This window comes from Hippocampus zosterae, chromosome 16 (assembly GCF_025434085.1).
Source record: "Hippocampus zosterae strain Florida chromosome 16, ASM2543408v3, whole genome shotgun sequence".
Classification (NCBI taxonomy): domain Eukaryota; kingdom Metazoa; phylum Chordata; class Actinopteri; order Syngnathiformes; family Syngnathidae; genus Hippocampus; species Hippocampus zosterae.
Genome location: NC_067466.1, coordinates 19,587,194 through 19,602,027, shown reverse-complemented (window position 1 = coordinate 19,602,027; position 14,834 = coordinate 19,587,194). Strand labels below are relative to the sequence as shown.

At 61.8% G+C, this 14,834-nt stretch overlaps 3 protein-coding genes across 5 annotated transcripts; all 3 read right to left on the bottom strand.

Annotated features, from left to right (window-relative positions):
- Window positions 1-84: 84 nt before the first annotated feature.
- Window positions 85-7,419, bottom strand: tcerg1b (transcription elongation regulator 1b (CA150)). 3 transcript variants are annotated; one of them, XM_052047028.1, is made up of 21 exons: window positions 7,318-7,419; window positions 5,868-6,135; window positions 5,480-5,632; window positions 5,106-5,403; window positions 4,736-4,990; window positions 4,440-4,499; window positions 3,922-4,113; window positions 3,512-3,615; window positions 3,291-3,379; window positions 3,031-3,191; window positions 2,881-2,962; window positions 2,677-2,812; window positions 2,460-2,549; window positions 2,270-2,388; window positions 2,040-2,190; window positions 1,815-1,979; window positions 1,534-1,716; window positions 1,281-1,460; window positions 1,121-1,204; window positions 891-991; window positions 85-797 (listed from the first exon to the last, which is right to left on the bottom strand). In XM_052047028.1, exons 1-21 carry the CDS (start codon window positions 7,362-7,364, stop codon window positions 596-598), a joined length of 3,120 nt encoding a protein of 1,039 aa, XP_051902988.1. In that variant the 5' UTR covers window positions 7,365-7,419; the 3' UTR covers window positions 85-595. The 3 variants fall into 3 exon arrangements, with proteins under 3 accessions (XP_051902988.1, XP_051902989.1, XP_051902990.1); XM_052047029.1 differs by having other exon boundaries at window positions 3,291-3,376; XM_052047030.1 differs by lacking the exon at window positions 4,440-4,499.
- A 1,059-nt stretch (window positions 7,420-8,478) lies between these two features.
- LOC127589028 (clathrin interactor 1-like) lies at window positions 8,479-12,588 on the bottom strand. The gene is made up of 11 exons (XM_052048092.1): window positions 12,417-12,588; window positions 11,551-11,655; window positions 11,386-11,482; window positions 11,177-11,285; window positions 10,938-11,108; window positions 10,694-10,862; window positions 10,482-10,620; window positions 10,226-10,388; window positions 9,743-9,969; window positions 9,474-9,657; window positions 8,479-9,205 (listed from the first exon to the last, which is right to left on the bottom strand). The coding sequence occupies exons 1-11, from the start codon at window positions 12,455-12,457 to the stop codon at window positions 8,976-8,978; spliced, it is 1,635 nt and encodes a 544-aa protein (XP_051904052.1). The 5' UTR covers window positions 12,458-12,588; the 3' UTR covers window positions 8,479-8,975.
- Window positions 12,589-13,019: 431 nt separating this feature from the next.
- bod1 (biorientation of chromosomes in cell division 1) lies at window positions 13,020-14,820 on the bottom strand. The gene is made up of 3 exons (XM_052048097.1): window positions 14,453-14,820; window positions 13,886-14,010; window positions 13,020-13,813 (listed from the first exon to the last, which is right to left on the bottom strand). Exons 1-3 carry the CDS (start codon window positions 14,606-14,608, stop codon window positions 13,630-13,632), a joined length of 465 nt encoding a protein of 154 aa, XP_051904057.1. The 5' UTR covers window positions 14,609-14,820; the 3' UTR covers window positions 13,020-13,629.
- Between the last annotated feature and the right edge of the window lie 14 nt (window positions 14,821-14,834).

The window sequence follows — 14,834 nt, the reverse complement described above, 5'->3', positions numbered from 1 at the left end:
TGGCGTATGTTTTTTGTTCCTTTCACAGTAGTAGTTGGTGCGTTTTCAGGTATGCCATCGACCACTTACGAAGCATTCTCAGAGTTTGAAAAAGACGAGAAATCAAGTTTATTAGAACGCGGAGACAAACCGGGGAACATTCCGGACGGTGGCGGCACCGTAAGGCTTGGGGGCTCACCTCCGATCAACGCGCCGAAGATGATTTACGTGAGCGATATCGCGCGGCGGCGGCCGCAGACCGGAGCGCGGCCGCGTCGCGCTCGTCCCTCAAGGCAGACGTGAAGGGTCAAAGGCGACCCGGCGACCTCGACTCGGACAAGCTTCCAAAAGTGAGGCGAGCCGGAAACTCTCCGCGGGACTCGGTGGGGACGAAGCCGAAAGGTCGCGCGGGTCAAGCCGTAGCTCGACGGCGCTGGGTGCCGCCGGCGTCGTCCTCGTGCGGGGACGGACGCCGGCTCCTGGCAAAACTTGCAAAAGTCGCAACGTTGCGCCCGCCCGCCATCAATTCCCCGGGAAAGTTTGCGGCGCCGCGGCCATTTTCCCCCGAGGGCCGGCGGAAGCGCAGGCGGCGGGCGGGAGCCGGCCGGGGAGGGGGTCACTTGGTGGAGCGGCGCGTGGGCTCCGAGGCGGTGGGCGGAGGGGGCGGGCCGCGGCGGTCCAGGTCCTCGATGTAGAACATGATGAGCTTGCGGCGCTCCTCGGGGACGCACTCCAGCACCAGGTAGCGCTTGTCGTTCTGCAGGATCTTCTCCACGTCCTTCAGGTGCTGCTCCGACTCCTGGATCAGCTTGCGGGACCTGCGCGGGAAGGGAGGCGGACGGCAGACGCGTCACGCCACCGGTGGCGCACCCCCCCCCCCCACTTCCCAAACAAAGGGAGCCGCGGCGGACCTGTACGTGATGAACTTGGTCTCCTTCAGGAGGGTTCTGAAGTCGGCTTTGGCCGTGATGTACTTGTCTTTGATGTAGTCCTCAAACTCGCGCTGTCGCTTCTGCCAAAGCGAAACCGAGTCAGCGGCCAAACGGGAGACTTTTGCCTTCACGTCGAAATGACGGCGGGATCTCCGAGACATTTCAAGAACATGGAGGAGAGTGGGCGCGAAGCCCTTCGGGAGCCTTACTCGGTCGCTGGAGGAGAACTTGATACATCGAGGGTCCTCCTTGATGACCTTCTTGACCTCCTTCCACGTGGTGGTCAGCGTGATCTGCAAAACAAAGTGTGGAGTCGAGAACCCTCGACGGGCATCTTGACGTCCATTTGCTTTGTTCCCTTTGGCTCACCGCGGTGGTCTCGTCCAGCAGCTGCCTGAAGTGCTCCTTCTTCTTCTTGGCCAGCGCCTCCACGTGGTCGTTGAAGAGTTTCTCCTTCTCCTCGCGCTCCAGAAGCGAGGCCGACTCCCAGCGGTGGTCTTTGCGAAGGTTGCGCCGCGTGTCCGACCAGGTGGCGTCCGACGAGCGCACCTGCCGGCCAAAACGCAGACAAGGGGAGGTGGGGGGAGTCGGGCGGCGGCAGTCGGGCGGGAGTCGGCCTCACCATGTCGGACACGAGCGCTTTGAAGTGCTGGATGGCTTCCTCCCGCTTGTGCTGCTCCCGCTCGCGGTCGATCTCTTTGGTCTGCTCCGAGCGGGCCTTCTGGACCTCGCGCTCGCGTTCCCGCAGGCTGGCCTCGATGCGGGCTTGGCGCTCCAGCTCGCGCTCCTTCTCCAAGTCCAGGCTCTGCACGACAAACACCAACGGAAAGAAACGAGGCGAGAACATGAGAACATGAACAGCAAGCGCGCCTGCGCTTGGTTTGAAAAGGACGTGGCGGCGACCTTGGCTTGCTTGTCCAGGTACTGCTTGAAGAGCTCCTCCCTGAGGGCGGAGCTTTCCACCGCCTTGTAGCGGGGGTCCGTCTCCATCCTCTCCTTGACTTTGCTCCAGCGCTGGCCTCCTTCCACGTGCTGGTCGCTCAGCATCTCGAAGAAGTCCTGCCTCACCTGCCGCCGCCGGCAACGCGGTCAGGTGCGTCCGCCGCTCGCCCGCCGGGTCGCCCTTACCTTCTCCCCTCGGGACTTGGAGTCGTCCTTGTCTCGCTTCCTGAGGGCGGCCAGGTGCTCGACGAAGATGGCCTCCCTGTCCTTCATCTTGTCGATGCTCTTGAAGCGCGGGTCTCGGCCGTGTTTGACGGCAAACTCGCTGAAGGTGGTCCTGCGAAGAGGGCGCGGGCGTTGGAGCGCGCCTCGCCCCTCGCCCGACCGACCGACGCCCCGGAGCGGGCCCTCCTCACCTGGCCGGCAGCTTGGCCTCGTCCATCATCCTCCTGAAGTCGTCTTTGGCCTGCATCAGCTTGTTCTTCTTCTCCTTCCTCTCCTCCTCCGCTCTGGTCTTGACGTACTGGTCGAACACCTGCGGGGCGCCCACAAGGTGGAACCGGGCGGGAGGCCGAGCGGCGGCGGCGACGACGGCGGGCGGCTGACCTGCTTGCGTTCTTTGGGGTTGAGCAGAAGGTATCGAGGGTCAAAGACAATCTTGTGCAGCTCCTTGTCCCACGTGGAGAAGGCGGACACCTGCGCGCGCGAGGCAGAAGAAGAAGCCGCTAAGAACCAGCCGCTGAGTCGACCCGCAAGGGGTCGCGGCGGGAGGTCATTTGGGGAAGCCCACGCGATCAGCCCCCCCCCCCCCCCCCCCACGTACCCCCCTCTCCAGCAGCATGTCCTTGAACTGCGTCATCCTGGACTCCAGGGGCACCACAGCTCTCTCGCGGGCCGCCCGGATCTCCGCCTCCATCACCGCCTCCTTCTCCGAGTCCGCCTCGTTGGCGTCGTCCTTCCTGCGTGGCACAAACGGTGAGCGCGTGCGTGCGCGGCGTCCGGCGAATGCGGCAAAGCGCCGACTGACTTTCTCTTCTTGGCTTTGGAGGCCTCCTCGTCGTGGGCGTCGTCGGCGGCCGGGGACGTCTCGGGCTCGTCCTTGCTGAAAACTGGGCACCGGCGCGCACGCTTAGCAAAAGCCGCGCGCGGGAGGCGGCGGCGCGCGGGCGCGGCTCACCCGCTCTCCTGGCGTCGTCCGGGCCCCTCTTGTGCGGGGGCTCCTGGATGTGTTTGTCCACGTCGGCGCGTCCCTGCAGCTCGTCGGGTCGGTCCCACATGGACAGCCGGGTGGTGGGGTTGTAGAAGAAGACGCGCTCGTCGCCCGTCCACACCACGCACCTGTGGGGGCCGAGGGGGGAGGGGGGGGGGGGAGCCGACAGCACAATAATGAGCCCGGTCACCGGCCGCCCGGTGCGGAGGAGGGGGGCGCACGCGCACCAGGGCGTTCCCGGGATGGGGTTGGTGGCCACCGGGCGAGCTTTCTGGGCCGCCTTCTCCTCCTCGCTCATTTCTTCCTCTTTGCGCTCCTTGGACAAACACACAAAGGGTTCCTTTCACTCAACATCTGACCAACTGCGTTTGGACCCCCCCAGGCCCTAATTGGGGGGGGGCCAATGTCAAGGACTTTTGCAATGTGGCAACGTGCAGCTGGCTGCCACCTGCTTGCTGTTGATGCAGAGAATTTTGGCCTCCTCCTCCTCCATCTCCATGGCCTCGGCCTCCTCCTGCGCCAGCCGCTCCTTGGCCCTCTGCGCTTCTTTTTCTGCACGGCCAAAGCATTTTAGTCCCGGCGCAGCCCGTTTGCCGAACATTTGCATTTGCGAGGACGGAAAGGCGCTTTCTCCGACGTGCTGTCACAACACCAAATTCAACACCGTCTCTTTTTTTCCAAAAAACAAGCGGCCGGCCGACTTAGGATTGGTCTCCGCCAATGCAGGAAGGGTTGGGAAAGAACTCGTTTCTGCACGCGCTTCCCTCTCTTCCAAATGGGCACCCGCGGTTTGAGCGGCGCCCCCTCCCTCCCCTCGCGAGCCGAATAACGGGCGACGGGACGCCGGCGAGCGGCCACCTCTGTCCAGCACGGCCTGCGGCTTCTCCCAGGTGGACTCCAGCGTGCGGTTGTTGTGGTAGTACGTCTTGCCGTCCACCGTCCGGTACTCGGACCACTCGGGCAGCTGCAGCGCGGCGGCGGGGGCCGCCGACAGCGCCAACTGGGGGTGCATCATGGACACCAGCGGGGGCCCCATGCCGGGCAGCATTCCTGAGGGGCGGGACCGGCGGCGCAGCGTTGGCGACGCAGAAAATAGGACAAGCGCACAAATACAAGGGGGGGGGGGGGGGGTCACACATGCGCTTCAAAAACAGACATGAAGATGAGTCACACCCTAACGCACACACACACCACCACTTGAGACTTAAACAGACCCCCCCCCCCAAATCCACCTCAACATGCACATGGCACACCGACACAAGCATGCTTCCACCTCTCGCACACAATCAATTTGTACGAAAGGAGGCGTCCGAGCGCTGCGCACGGGCGCCGATGGCGACGGGCGAGCATGCCATCTGGCGGGCGGCGGCGTTTACCGTTGGCGCCGGGGCCCGCCTTGACGCAAGGAGCGCCAACTATCTGCATCATTGCTACACCTGCAACAACAACGCACAAGCAAGCATCCGGTTGGTGGCGGACAGCGGCAACGCGCACCCTGGATGGAGCGCCACGTCGTCCTCGGGCCAACGCGCGACAAGCTTTTTTTTGGGGGGTATTTGAGCATCGCGCCGCCATGCGACGTCAAAAGCCACGACCCGGAATGGAAGCGTGACCCCGGCCGCTCGTTTTGAAGGCAAACGATCCATCCGGAATGGAGCGCGGCCGCTCTCACCTGGCAGGGGGATGTGCATGCCCGGCAAGGGCACGCGGAAGGGCGGCACCATGACGGGCGGGAAGGCCGGGATGGCGCCGGCGGGCTGGGCCACGCCGTGCGGCAGGGCGGCCGACAGCAGCGGCGTCGTCTGCACGGCCGCGACGGGGGACGGCGCCGCCGACGCCGTCACCGCGGCGACCGCCGCCACCGGGGCGGCAGAGGAGCTGGCGGCGACGGTGGAGGGGGGGGCCAGGTCCGCGACGACGCTGGCCGCTGCAGAGGAAGCGCCACTTAGTGCGGGAGTGGAAATGAGCGGATTTCGCTTGTTGGAGCAAGCCAACCCGTCGGAGCGCCGTTTTCTGTAACGCCACCGCGCGCGCGTTCCCACCTGCGACGGTGACGGAGGGGGCCAGGGTGGCGCCGGGGTCCGGGCTGGAGCTGAGCGTGCAGGACGGGGCGCCGGAGGGCGCGCTAACGGGTGAGGCGGCCGCGTCCGCGGCGGCGGAGCCCATGACCGCGGCGCCCCCCGAGGCTCCCGCGCCGGGGGCCCCCGTCGCGGCGGCCCCCGCCGCGCCGCCGCCCGTGCCTGCCACCAGCACGGGGTTGAGCTCCGCCTGCTGGATGATTTTCACACCCTCCGGTTTAGTCCACGCCGACTCTCTGGTGCGAGCGTTGTAGTAATACGCCTGGGGGAGGGGGGGGGGGCAAAGACGTGAGAGGGCACATAATGGCGGCCCGGCGCCACATCCATCCGGGGCTTACCTTGCCCTCGGGCGTCTTGTTCTCCACCCAGATCTCCTCGGCGGGGTTGGGCGCGGGGCCGGCGGCGGTCGGGACCGGCGGCATCCCGGGAGGAAAGAGCATCCCCGGAGGGGGCGGAAGGTTGCCCATGGGAGGGGGGAGAAACGGGGGTCTCTGCGGGAAAGACGCGCTCACTTTGACAAAAGGTGGCGTTTCGGGTCTTCAAAACGCTCAGGCCGCGGCATCTCCTTCAAATCCCTTCTGAATGGGCCAGGAGTGCCGCGGGAGGACCGTCATCTTACCCCCCCCCCCTTGAATTGAGGCTGCGAGCTAATGATACCCACGAGAAGTATGTGCAGCACATACGATGGATCCCCTTACAACTGTTGAAGCGCCGAACAAACGTCACCTGCAGGTGGGGTGGTCCGATGGGGGGCGGCATGCCCGTCGGCGGCGGGATGGGGGGCATGCCGGGGTCGAAGGGCGGCCGCGGGAAGGGGGGGCGAGCCGGCGGCGGTCCCCTCATCATTCCGAAGGGGGGCGGCGGCGGCCTGAGAAGCGGCGGCGGGCCGCGCAGCACCGGCGTCTGGGCGGGCGCCGGCGCGGCGGCGGCAGTGACGGGCGCGGCGCCCGTCGCCGGGACGGCTCCGCGGAAGTGAACGGCCTGCTGGGCCATCCTGCAACACGCAAACGGGGGTCACGGGAAGGAAACGATGCCAAAGGAGCGATCGCGGCGACGGCGTTTGGAGAGACACGCGTACGTATGAGAGTCAAATCTGTTCCGTGACCGCGCTCACATCGATTACGATTGGCCGACATCCGTCGGAAAACGTGTTGAGGAAGCCCGAAAAGGTCTCCTTTTGAAAAGAGACAAACGGTCAGCTGGCGAGAGCATCGCAACCATTGTCCTCTGGTCGAGGGTGAAAACGGCCGTCGTTTCGTTTGGTCATTGATCAGTTGTCGATTGGTCAGAAGCACAACGTCATCGTCAATGGTGAATTTAAGGAGAAGCATCTTCCGCTCTTATTTCCGATTTGCGCGTCTCTCCGAAACGTTTCATTGGAGCCATTTGGTGGCGCGGTCCATTTATCCTTCAGGGTCGACTTTGGCCCATCGTTTTGTCTTTGGGAGGTGAATATTTCCGAGAAGGGGTTTTCGCCCCCGTTTCAAGCGAGTCCGGTCTTCGGCAAGAATTCCCTGTTGCGAGGATGGAGAAGCGAAACACTCAAGTTTGGACATTTTGCATGTCGTGCTTGAAAAGAGCTGCGCCTGCCGCCTTGTCGGCGGTCGAACGCATTTCCAAAAATCCTAAACCCAATGAAATGTTTTTGGTTTTGTCCGTGACTCGCGCTCTCGTTGGGCGAGCGCAACGCCGCCACTCCAAGTTGAAGCTCGCCCCGCCGGTGAAGGGCAAACGCTGTTTTGGGACTCGCTCGCTCGTTTGTTTTCTTTTCGGGCGCGGGTGCCTCGAAAACGCCAAACTCTGCGCTGGAGCGCAGCCAATTGAGGCTGCCTCGGCTAACCGACGCCAGCTCGCGGGCTAACTCGGGAAACGCGAGCGATTGTGCTCGCCGCGGACGAGGGCCCGACGTGAGCGGGGAATCGCAAAGGCATCGACGAACGGCGCGGTGGAAGGCGCAAGTTTTTGTCCGGGGGTTTACCGCGTGCGCCGAGGCTAGCCGCGACTAGCCGCTACGGCTAAGCCCGATGCACGTTAGCTTCCGAGGCTACATCCGCGAAGGTTGCGGCCGCCTTTCGCGCGTTCCGGCCGTAAAAGAGCCGCTCGGCTAGTTGATTCTACAAGGGCGGCACGCGGCGGCCACGTCGCTCCAACCACTCGACTGGCTCATTTTTCTGACCTGTTGTCGCCGAATCCGATCGCTTCGCTCTCTGCCTGCTCCGCCATTACAGGAAAATGCAAGCGGCCTCTTCCTGGAAACGCCCCGAAATCCCTTCCTCGCTTTCCATTCGACGGACCGCGCCGTCAATCGCGTGCCACTTGGCCACCGATTGGTCGGCGACCGTCGTCGTGTCGTGCCTCCGCGTTGATTGGTCGCGTCGCCGCGTCTTTGTTGGCTCACAATTACACCGGCGCACTCATTGGATTATTTCTCCCCGTTCACGCGGTCTTCTTTTGGGTCCGGTTTATGTTGAGTTCGGTTGCTGAAAGGTCACGCCGCACAGAAATCGATTGGTCGTTTCCCCCAAAGGGGCAAAAGTACTGACGCTTTGTGCTGAACAAGTACACACGACTCAAGCCAACCAAGGCCATTTTGCACAGTGGGGGTGCCGATTCAAGTCCAGCACTGACCGACGCTGGTTTCAAAAATGTCTTCACGTGACTTGTTGTGTTCTGTGAACTCAGGTTTTGCACGGTTCCTCATCATTGACCTACCCTGTGAGAAAATGCTCAATTGGCTCGCAAGAACAACTGAAAACAACCGACACTTTATTTTGGAAGGGTTTTTTCCCCCAATTTAGAAAAAACGGCAGCAAGTGGTAGTAAAAAGCCCCAATGTACCCGCCGCCCCCACCCCATCATTCTTGTGGCAGACATCATCGTAGCACTCTCTTCACTTTCCAGATGCCAATTAACTCGCTTGTCCTTTCTTCACAGGAGATGGAACAGATGGAAAAACAAAACGGTAGCTTTTGACACCTTAGGGGCTGGAAAGTGTCCCATGGAAATCAAAAGCTCAAGTTGACACTCGAGGCCAGAAACAAGTACTCGGACTTGGTTATTTGCCACTGGCGTTCCAAGTTCAAATGAGCATCGCAAGTCACTCGCAGAGCTTTCCCAAATTTAATTGCATGTCCAAGGAAGTGACAGGCTTGTACCCAAAAAGAAACACCGAAAATTGTCCTTGTGAGAGTAACAAAATAAACATTTGGTCCCAAGTACGCGCAAAACCATCCGTGGACTTCAGCGCATTTCATTTGGTTGTTGTGCTGACGTTCAAAACGCGCGTGGATGGGCTCCAAAGTCGGAGGGGCGTTGGAGCCGCACGCATTCCACTTCCTTTGCCCCGCCGACAGCTGTGCAGCCGTTTTGTTTGTGGACGCTTTGCGCAAGTCACCGTTGGAAAGGAGCCCGGCGGCAACGTTCACAATTTCCTGCTGGAATTGACGCCGGCGCGTCCCCCGCTCGTTTCCAAGGGCGCAGGCCTTTGCGGGAGGCTTCTTTGTCGGTCGGTCTCGGTTGCCGCCCGGCGCCCTCGACGGATCGTTGAACTCGTCTCGCTCTCGAGACGTCAAAGCGCGGGCGGTGGTCGCTCGCAAACCGACCGGAAGAGTCGCAGGATGGCCTCTTGGGAATTGCGCCATTCAGGTCCCGGGAAACATTCGACACGTTCCGGGCGGTGACCGGGAAAGGTCGGCGCGCGTTTCGGGGCCGTCCTGAAACGTCACCCCGAAGGCCGCCGTGCAAACTTGTCGGGAGTTGGGAGGATGGCGAGCGCGGCGTGCCGAGGGGCGAGGCGCACCGCCGCCAGCGCTCGCCTCACTTGGACACGCCCCTTCAATTTGCAAAGTGGCCCAAGAGCCATCCGGTCTTGCCGGCGAGGTCGTCCTGGCGGGGCGCGCCCCCCGCCGCGGCGCCGAGCCCCGGCGCCCCCATCCTGACGGCCGCGGGCCCGCCCGTTGCCACGCCCGGATTGGTCGGAGGTCCGACGGGGAGCGGCGGCGATGCCAGGTTGAGGTCCAGGCCGCCCAAGTTGTTCAACAGCGTGCGGACGGGAGGCGGCGCGCCTGCAAAGACGCAGCGGCGGCTCTCGGTTAGCCTCTCCTTGAACAGGCTTAATACTAAATACAAAATACCGCGCTCCGCAAAGCGACCGAGCCACCAAAACAAAGACGCGACTAAAGCCGAGGTTTTTGGACACCTCCAAGGACAAAAAAACGGAGCCGTTGACGGCAAAATAAGGTTGAGCCACGCGCAAGTAAATCGGGCGCCAAAGGCATCCAGCGGCCACGCCAACGCTTGCAAATGAACGGAAGGGAGCGGGGGCCACGCTACCTTGCTGCCGCGCGCCGTCCTTGAGGGCCGCCGGTGACTTTGCGGGCTTGGGGCTCGGCGACAACAAGTCCAGGCTGATGTTGACGGACGGGTCGGACCAGGTGGAGCCTAAAGATCCCTGAGCCGGGACCCCGACCTTCGGCTGGAGTCCGACGGGCGGCCAAGACGTCAAAGCTCCCAGACTCTGACGTCAGACAAGAAAATGGCGGGCGGCTGATCGACAAGGAAAAGCAAGATGTGAAAACGCAAGACGGCGCAGCGCTCCACACCTGCTGGGAGCGAGACGCCGGCATGTTGGCGGGCGCGTCAAAGGCGGCGAAGGGCGCGAAGGTCAAACTCTGCGAGGCGCTCAGCGCCCCGGCCATCAGGTCAAAGAGCTCGGCGGAAGGCGGGACGCGGGCGGGCTCGCCGCCCAACAAGTCGGCCGCCGCCGTCGGGGGCTCCGCGAAGGCGCTCCAGTCTCCAAAGTCTGCGCCGCCGTCAGCCGTTGCCGCCGCTGCTCGGGAGACACATGAGGCGCCGGCGTCGAGATATTTGCTGACCTTGCGGACCCCCTCCAAAAACAAAATGCCCCGTGATCCGCCCACATTCCGCCTGGATTGCGGACCCGGATGAGTGAGCCTTCCCACTCGGACAAGCGGCGCGGGGCTCAAACTTCAAATTTGGAGCCCAGCGAGTCGAGCGCATCCAAAGCGGGACAACGACGGGCGTTTTGGCTGAGGAAGACCAATGAGGAAGAAAGCCGGTCTTACCGCCGGAGGGGGGCAGGCTGGCGGACGCCGCCGCTGACGAGAAGTCGGCAAAGGCGGCGAGCAGGTCGGCGGATGCGGCGCCCGCTCGGACGGACGGACGCTCACCGACGGCCAACGAATCGATGACCGGCAGGTCGGCCGGCCCCCCCCCGCCGCCGGACACCTAGTCAGAAGGCGGGTCAAAGCACGGCCAGGAAGACGCGGGCGACCGTCCGCTCTTCTTGCCGGGAAGCCGCTTCCTTCTCCGGCGCCGTACCTGGTCCTGGTCGGGACTCCCGTCCCCGGTGCAGCGGGCGGCGGCCCCCGGGTCCAAAGTCTTGCCGCGCCGGCGCGCGGCGGCGCTCTCGCCGGCTTCCCGCGGGCCCTTCCCGGACGTGGCGTCCTCCTCGTTGTCGCTGGCGCGGAAGGCCGCAAATGAGCGGGGAGGAAAGCGAGGCAAAAAGCTTGCGCGTGGCCACGCCAGCCGACCTGATGCCGTCGGGCGAGCGGTCGCGCTCCTTCTTGCGGAAGCGGCCGATGGTGTCGTCGATGGTGCTGCCGATCTTCTCGCCGATCTCGCCGAGCTTCTCGCCGAAGGGGAACGCCGCCCGGCCCTTGTCCCAGTCCTCCTCCCATTTGCCGCGCTCCGGCTCACAGGCTGCGCGCGTTTCAATGGTTTCGATTGGGCGGGGTTAGCGGAGGGGCCGCGGCCACGTCGGCGGGTGCCACTCACGGTTCTTGGAGGCGGCTCCTCCCAGGCTGTCCGAGGAGACCCCGATGTACTTGTCCTTGTTCTTCTTGGCTTTCTTGCGCTCCTCTCGCAGTCGCTCGTCGTCCTGGACAAACTCCACCGTCTCCTTGACCTTCTGCCGCACGTTGATGCCTTGGTCTCTGCCGTTTTCGTCTGTCCGGGGCGCACGTTTCAACGGGGGGAAGGCGGCGGCGGCGGCGAGGGAGCGGGCGCCGACTGACCCGTGAAGCGGTAGTTCTCCAGGGATCGCAGGTCGTAGATGTGTTCTCGCGCGCTGGTCACCACCCGCTCCGATCCGTTCCTGATCAGGTAGGCCAGCAGCAGCAAGGCCTGCGGCCACAGCGCAGGGCTCCGATCCGGGTCCGCAAAGTCCCGACCCCGCCCAACAACCGCTTTTGGCCTGGAAAACGGCGTCCTCCTTTGCACTCACCTTGTAGACGCGCCTCCAGTTCTTCTTGTTGTCTTTCAGCATCCTGGTCCACAGCATGTTCATCACCTCGGGGAACTGCTCGTACATGAAGGTGGACCTGCGCACACGCCATCGGCTAAGCCAAGGCGGAGGCGCTCCGACTCGGCGTGCCGGTCTTGCACCTACTTGGCGATTTCTCCCATCAGCTGGCCGGACGGCCCCCAGGGGTCGTCGTTGGTGGCCTCTCTCACCTTGGACTCCACGTCGGAGTAGTTCATCACCACGTTGGTACTGGCGATGCGCGCGCACGCCAACCATAGACACACACACAAGCATGTCAGGCGTCACCCCTCCCGCGTGGAAATTGGCATTTACAAGGCACAGAGGACACGGAACCAGCGACACGGGATGGGGACTCCACCTCGCATAATGAGTACCACTCGGACGTGTTCCACGGCGTTTGGTTCAGATGCGATGACTCGTTTGATCTCGGCACGAGTGTAGGTGGCGCACCGTTCGCCCATGCCGACTATTTAATCGCCCTCCGTGGCGTATTTACGCCACAATGCGGCTTTCTGTGCGGCGCTTCTCCGGAGCGGGCGCCGACGATGTCACATGAGCTCAGTGGCGGGGTTGGTCCAGCTTTGTTCAGCAAAGTCCAATTCCACGTTTCCTCCTCCCAATTGCCATTTGACACACCCGCAACACGATTCGGCTCGGTTGCAACGGTGGCTTTGTGCGCCGGGCGGCGAGCAACGGCCTCCCCTGCGCGCGACGGAGGGGCTCGAAAGCGCTGCCGTCGCCCGCGCGTCGCCGGCCGGCCATTAGCCCGCACCTCCTTCGCGACGGGGGAGGAGGGGTCCGGGCGCCCGAACGACACCGTTCCAAGCTAGCCGAGCTCATTCTTTCGCGTGGCGCCCGTTTCCTTCTTACCGAGTTGCCCGCGGGAGGACGGCGGCTCGACATTGAGCGGCGGCTAACGGCCGTGACGTCACGGCCGCGAGCCGGCTTTTGTATAGCTTAGCTCGTTAGCGGGCCGCCGCCTTACTTACGCTTTGTCCACCAGCTCTCGAACCTTCCACATGTTCAGCATCTTCCGCGCGTGCACCTGCACGCACGCACACACGCTCTTCCCGCGCACGCACAAAGCCTCGAGGCCGCCGCACCGGCTATTCTGGCCCGCTCGGCGCCGACGACGCGGTAACGTCACCGTGACGTCACGGCGACGCAAGCTCGTGCCGCTCATCCATCACCGACGATGGCTACCGGTCAATTCTCTTGATTCATCTTATCGTCGTCGTACAAGTTTACGAGGGCCGGGCCGCGCGGAGGCGTCGACTTCCGAAAAGTGACATTGATCAGGTTTTTCTTTTGACCGGCTTTTCACCCTTGTGACCTTTGAACCCGCCTTGCCCTCAGAAAGAAAGTCCGCTTCGCTCGCTCCCGCCACTAAAAGTCATCAGTCACACCTTCCTCGCCATGGAGAAATGATGACACGGTGGACCGCAGCGTAGAGGCGACTACAAGGTTTTGTTCAACTGCTAAGCCACCATTTGAAGTGCGGGCAGATGAGGCCTCTTTGGGTTCCCGCTGAGGTTTTCGGTCTCGTCAAATTCAATACACGCAAAACCAACTCCTTTTTTTGTAGTATCTTATTAAAATGCTCAATGAAACACATTCCATGCGCACATACACAACCACGGGACATTTGATCGAAGCATAAAAAAAAACGAGAATCAGGTAGTGTTATAATAAAAGGCGCACTTCAACTCCACTCCAGCAGGGGGTGCAGGTGACAAGCAAAATGAAAAGGATCGCTCCCGAGTCGTACGTCACACACTGCCGAAATAAAATAACTCCAGAACCACACGACACCAATTCAAAAGTTTGTGATCTTGGGTTTCGAGGTCAAATGTCAGGATGAACTTTGACCTGTTGAACGCTCACCTCTTTGTTTCTGCGCTTCTTACACAAGGAGCTGAAATGCAAAATTGACTGCATGAACACAGATGAAATGGTGAAACGCTCACCTTTTCAACATGTCAAAGTTTACACCAGGGCAATTTAACTCAACTTTAATTAAAGTGTGAGGAGCTGCCAACGTTCCCCGGGGTACTCGTGACGTTCTTTTCGCAGCGCAATTCGGGTGGAATTCGGCCTTATTTGGCTCACTTCTCATTCCATGACTGCGATGATAGCATGTTTGGATTACAACGAATTCTTGCAAGAATAACCGAATACGAGTGGGGGATGGGGGGGGCTCTTTTAAGGGGTTTTGGGTCCCTCGGAGGGTTGCGGCTGCTCCGAGGCTCCGGCGTCGTCGTCCTTCTTGTCTGCCGACAGAAAGTCGTGGATGGCCGTCTCGATGTGCGGCCGAAAGGTGTGGTTCATTTTGGGGTCCACCACTTGAGTGATGATCCGGTCCACCCCCGACTCCAACATGCCCGACCTCCACACGCAAACCGCAAGCGACGTCAGCGAAGGCACAGGCGCACACGCGGCGCCGGTGGCGGCGACTTACTGGACCACGCTGTGTCGGAGTCCGTTTCTCATCTGGTTCTTGTTATTGGACGGCTTCCACTCCTGAGTGCTTAGGTGCGACGTCACAAAGTTGTCCACCTTCTGACGGAGGTTCTGGTAGGCCGGCTGCAAGCGGAGAACATGACAACGGGATTGTGACATAAACAAAGTGACACTTTGAAAGCTTTCGATTCTGCAATTCCTTCTGGTTCCGTTGTGTTGGAAATGTTCACGTTGTGGCCTTCATGTGGACAGGAGCGGTGCAATTAGCTAGCTTCGACCTTTGCTTGGTTAGACGCCAACGGGAAGGAATTGCTTGCTTTTGTTCGAGTTCAACTTGCAATGTAAAACCGTTTCCTCACAGCATAACGTCCTATTGAACTTTTTCTTCCCGATGCGGGAGCAATACGCTCTTGTAAAATTAAATTAACAGATGAAACACACCGCAATAAGAGTGGGAATAATGAAATGTATGAATAGAGGTGTGTGCATAAAGTTATGCTACGGGTGATCAACAGAAATAATGGTGGAGAGGACATTTGACTGCGGCTTGTCAGGAGCGGGCTACTTTGGTGTCAACGTCCGCCAGGCAGTCTCGGCGGAACTCGTCGAACAGTCCGCGGTTCTTCAGGTGCTCCACGATCATGGCAATGAGCTGCGGGTCCCCTGGCGGCAGGCTGGCCGGGTCCGGGCCGCTGCCGGCAGCGCCGCCGCTCTCCGCCATCTTCCGCCAACTGGCAGCGAGGAAGCTATAGCTAGCAATGTTAGCTGCTAGCCAGCAAGCGGCTAACGAGCCCGATCGCGAGGCTATCGCGCGGACGGCCGATTCGGTTCTCGGAACCAAAGGAGCGGGCGGGGTGCCGGTCGAGAGCGCCCGTTTCGCCGTCGGCGCAAGCAAAGGAGGTTCGGGCGAGCGCCCCAAACGGAGCGGTCCTCGTCGAATAGGCACG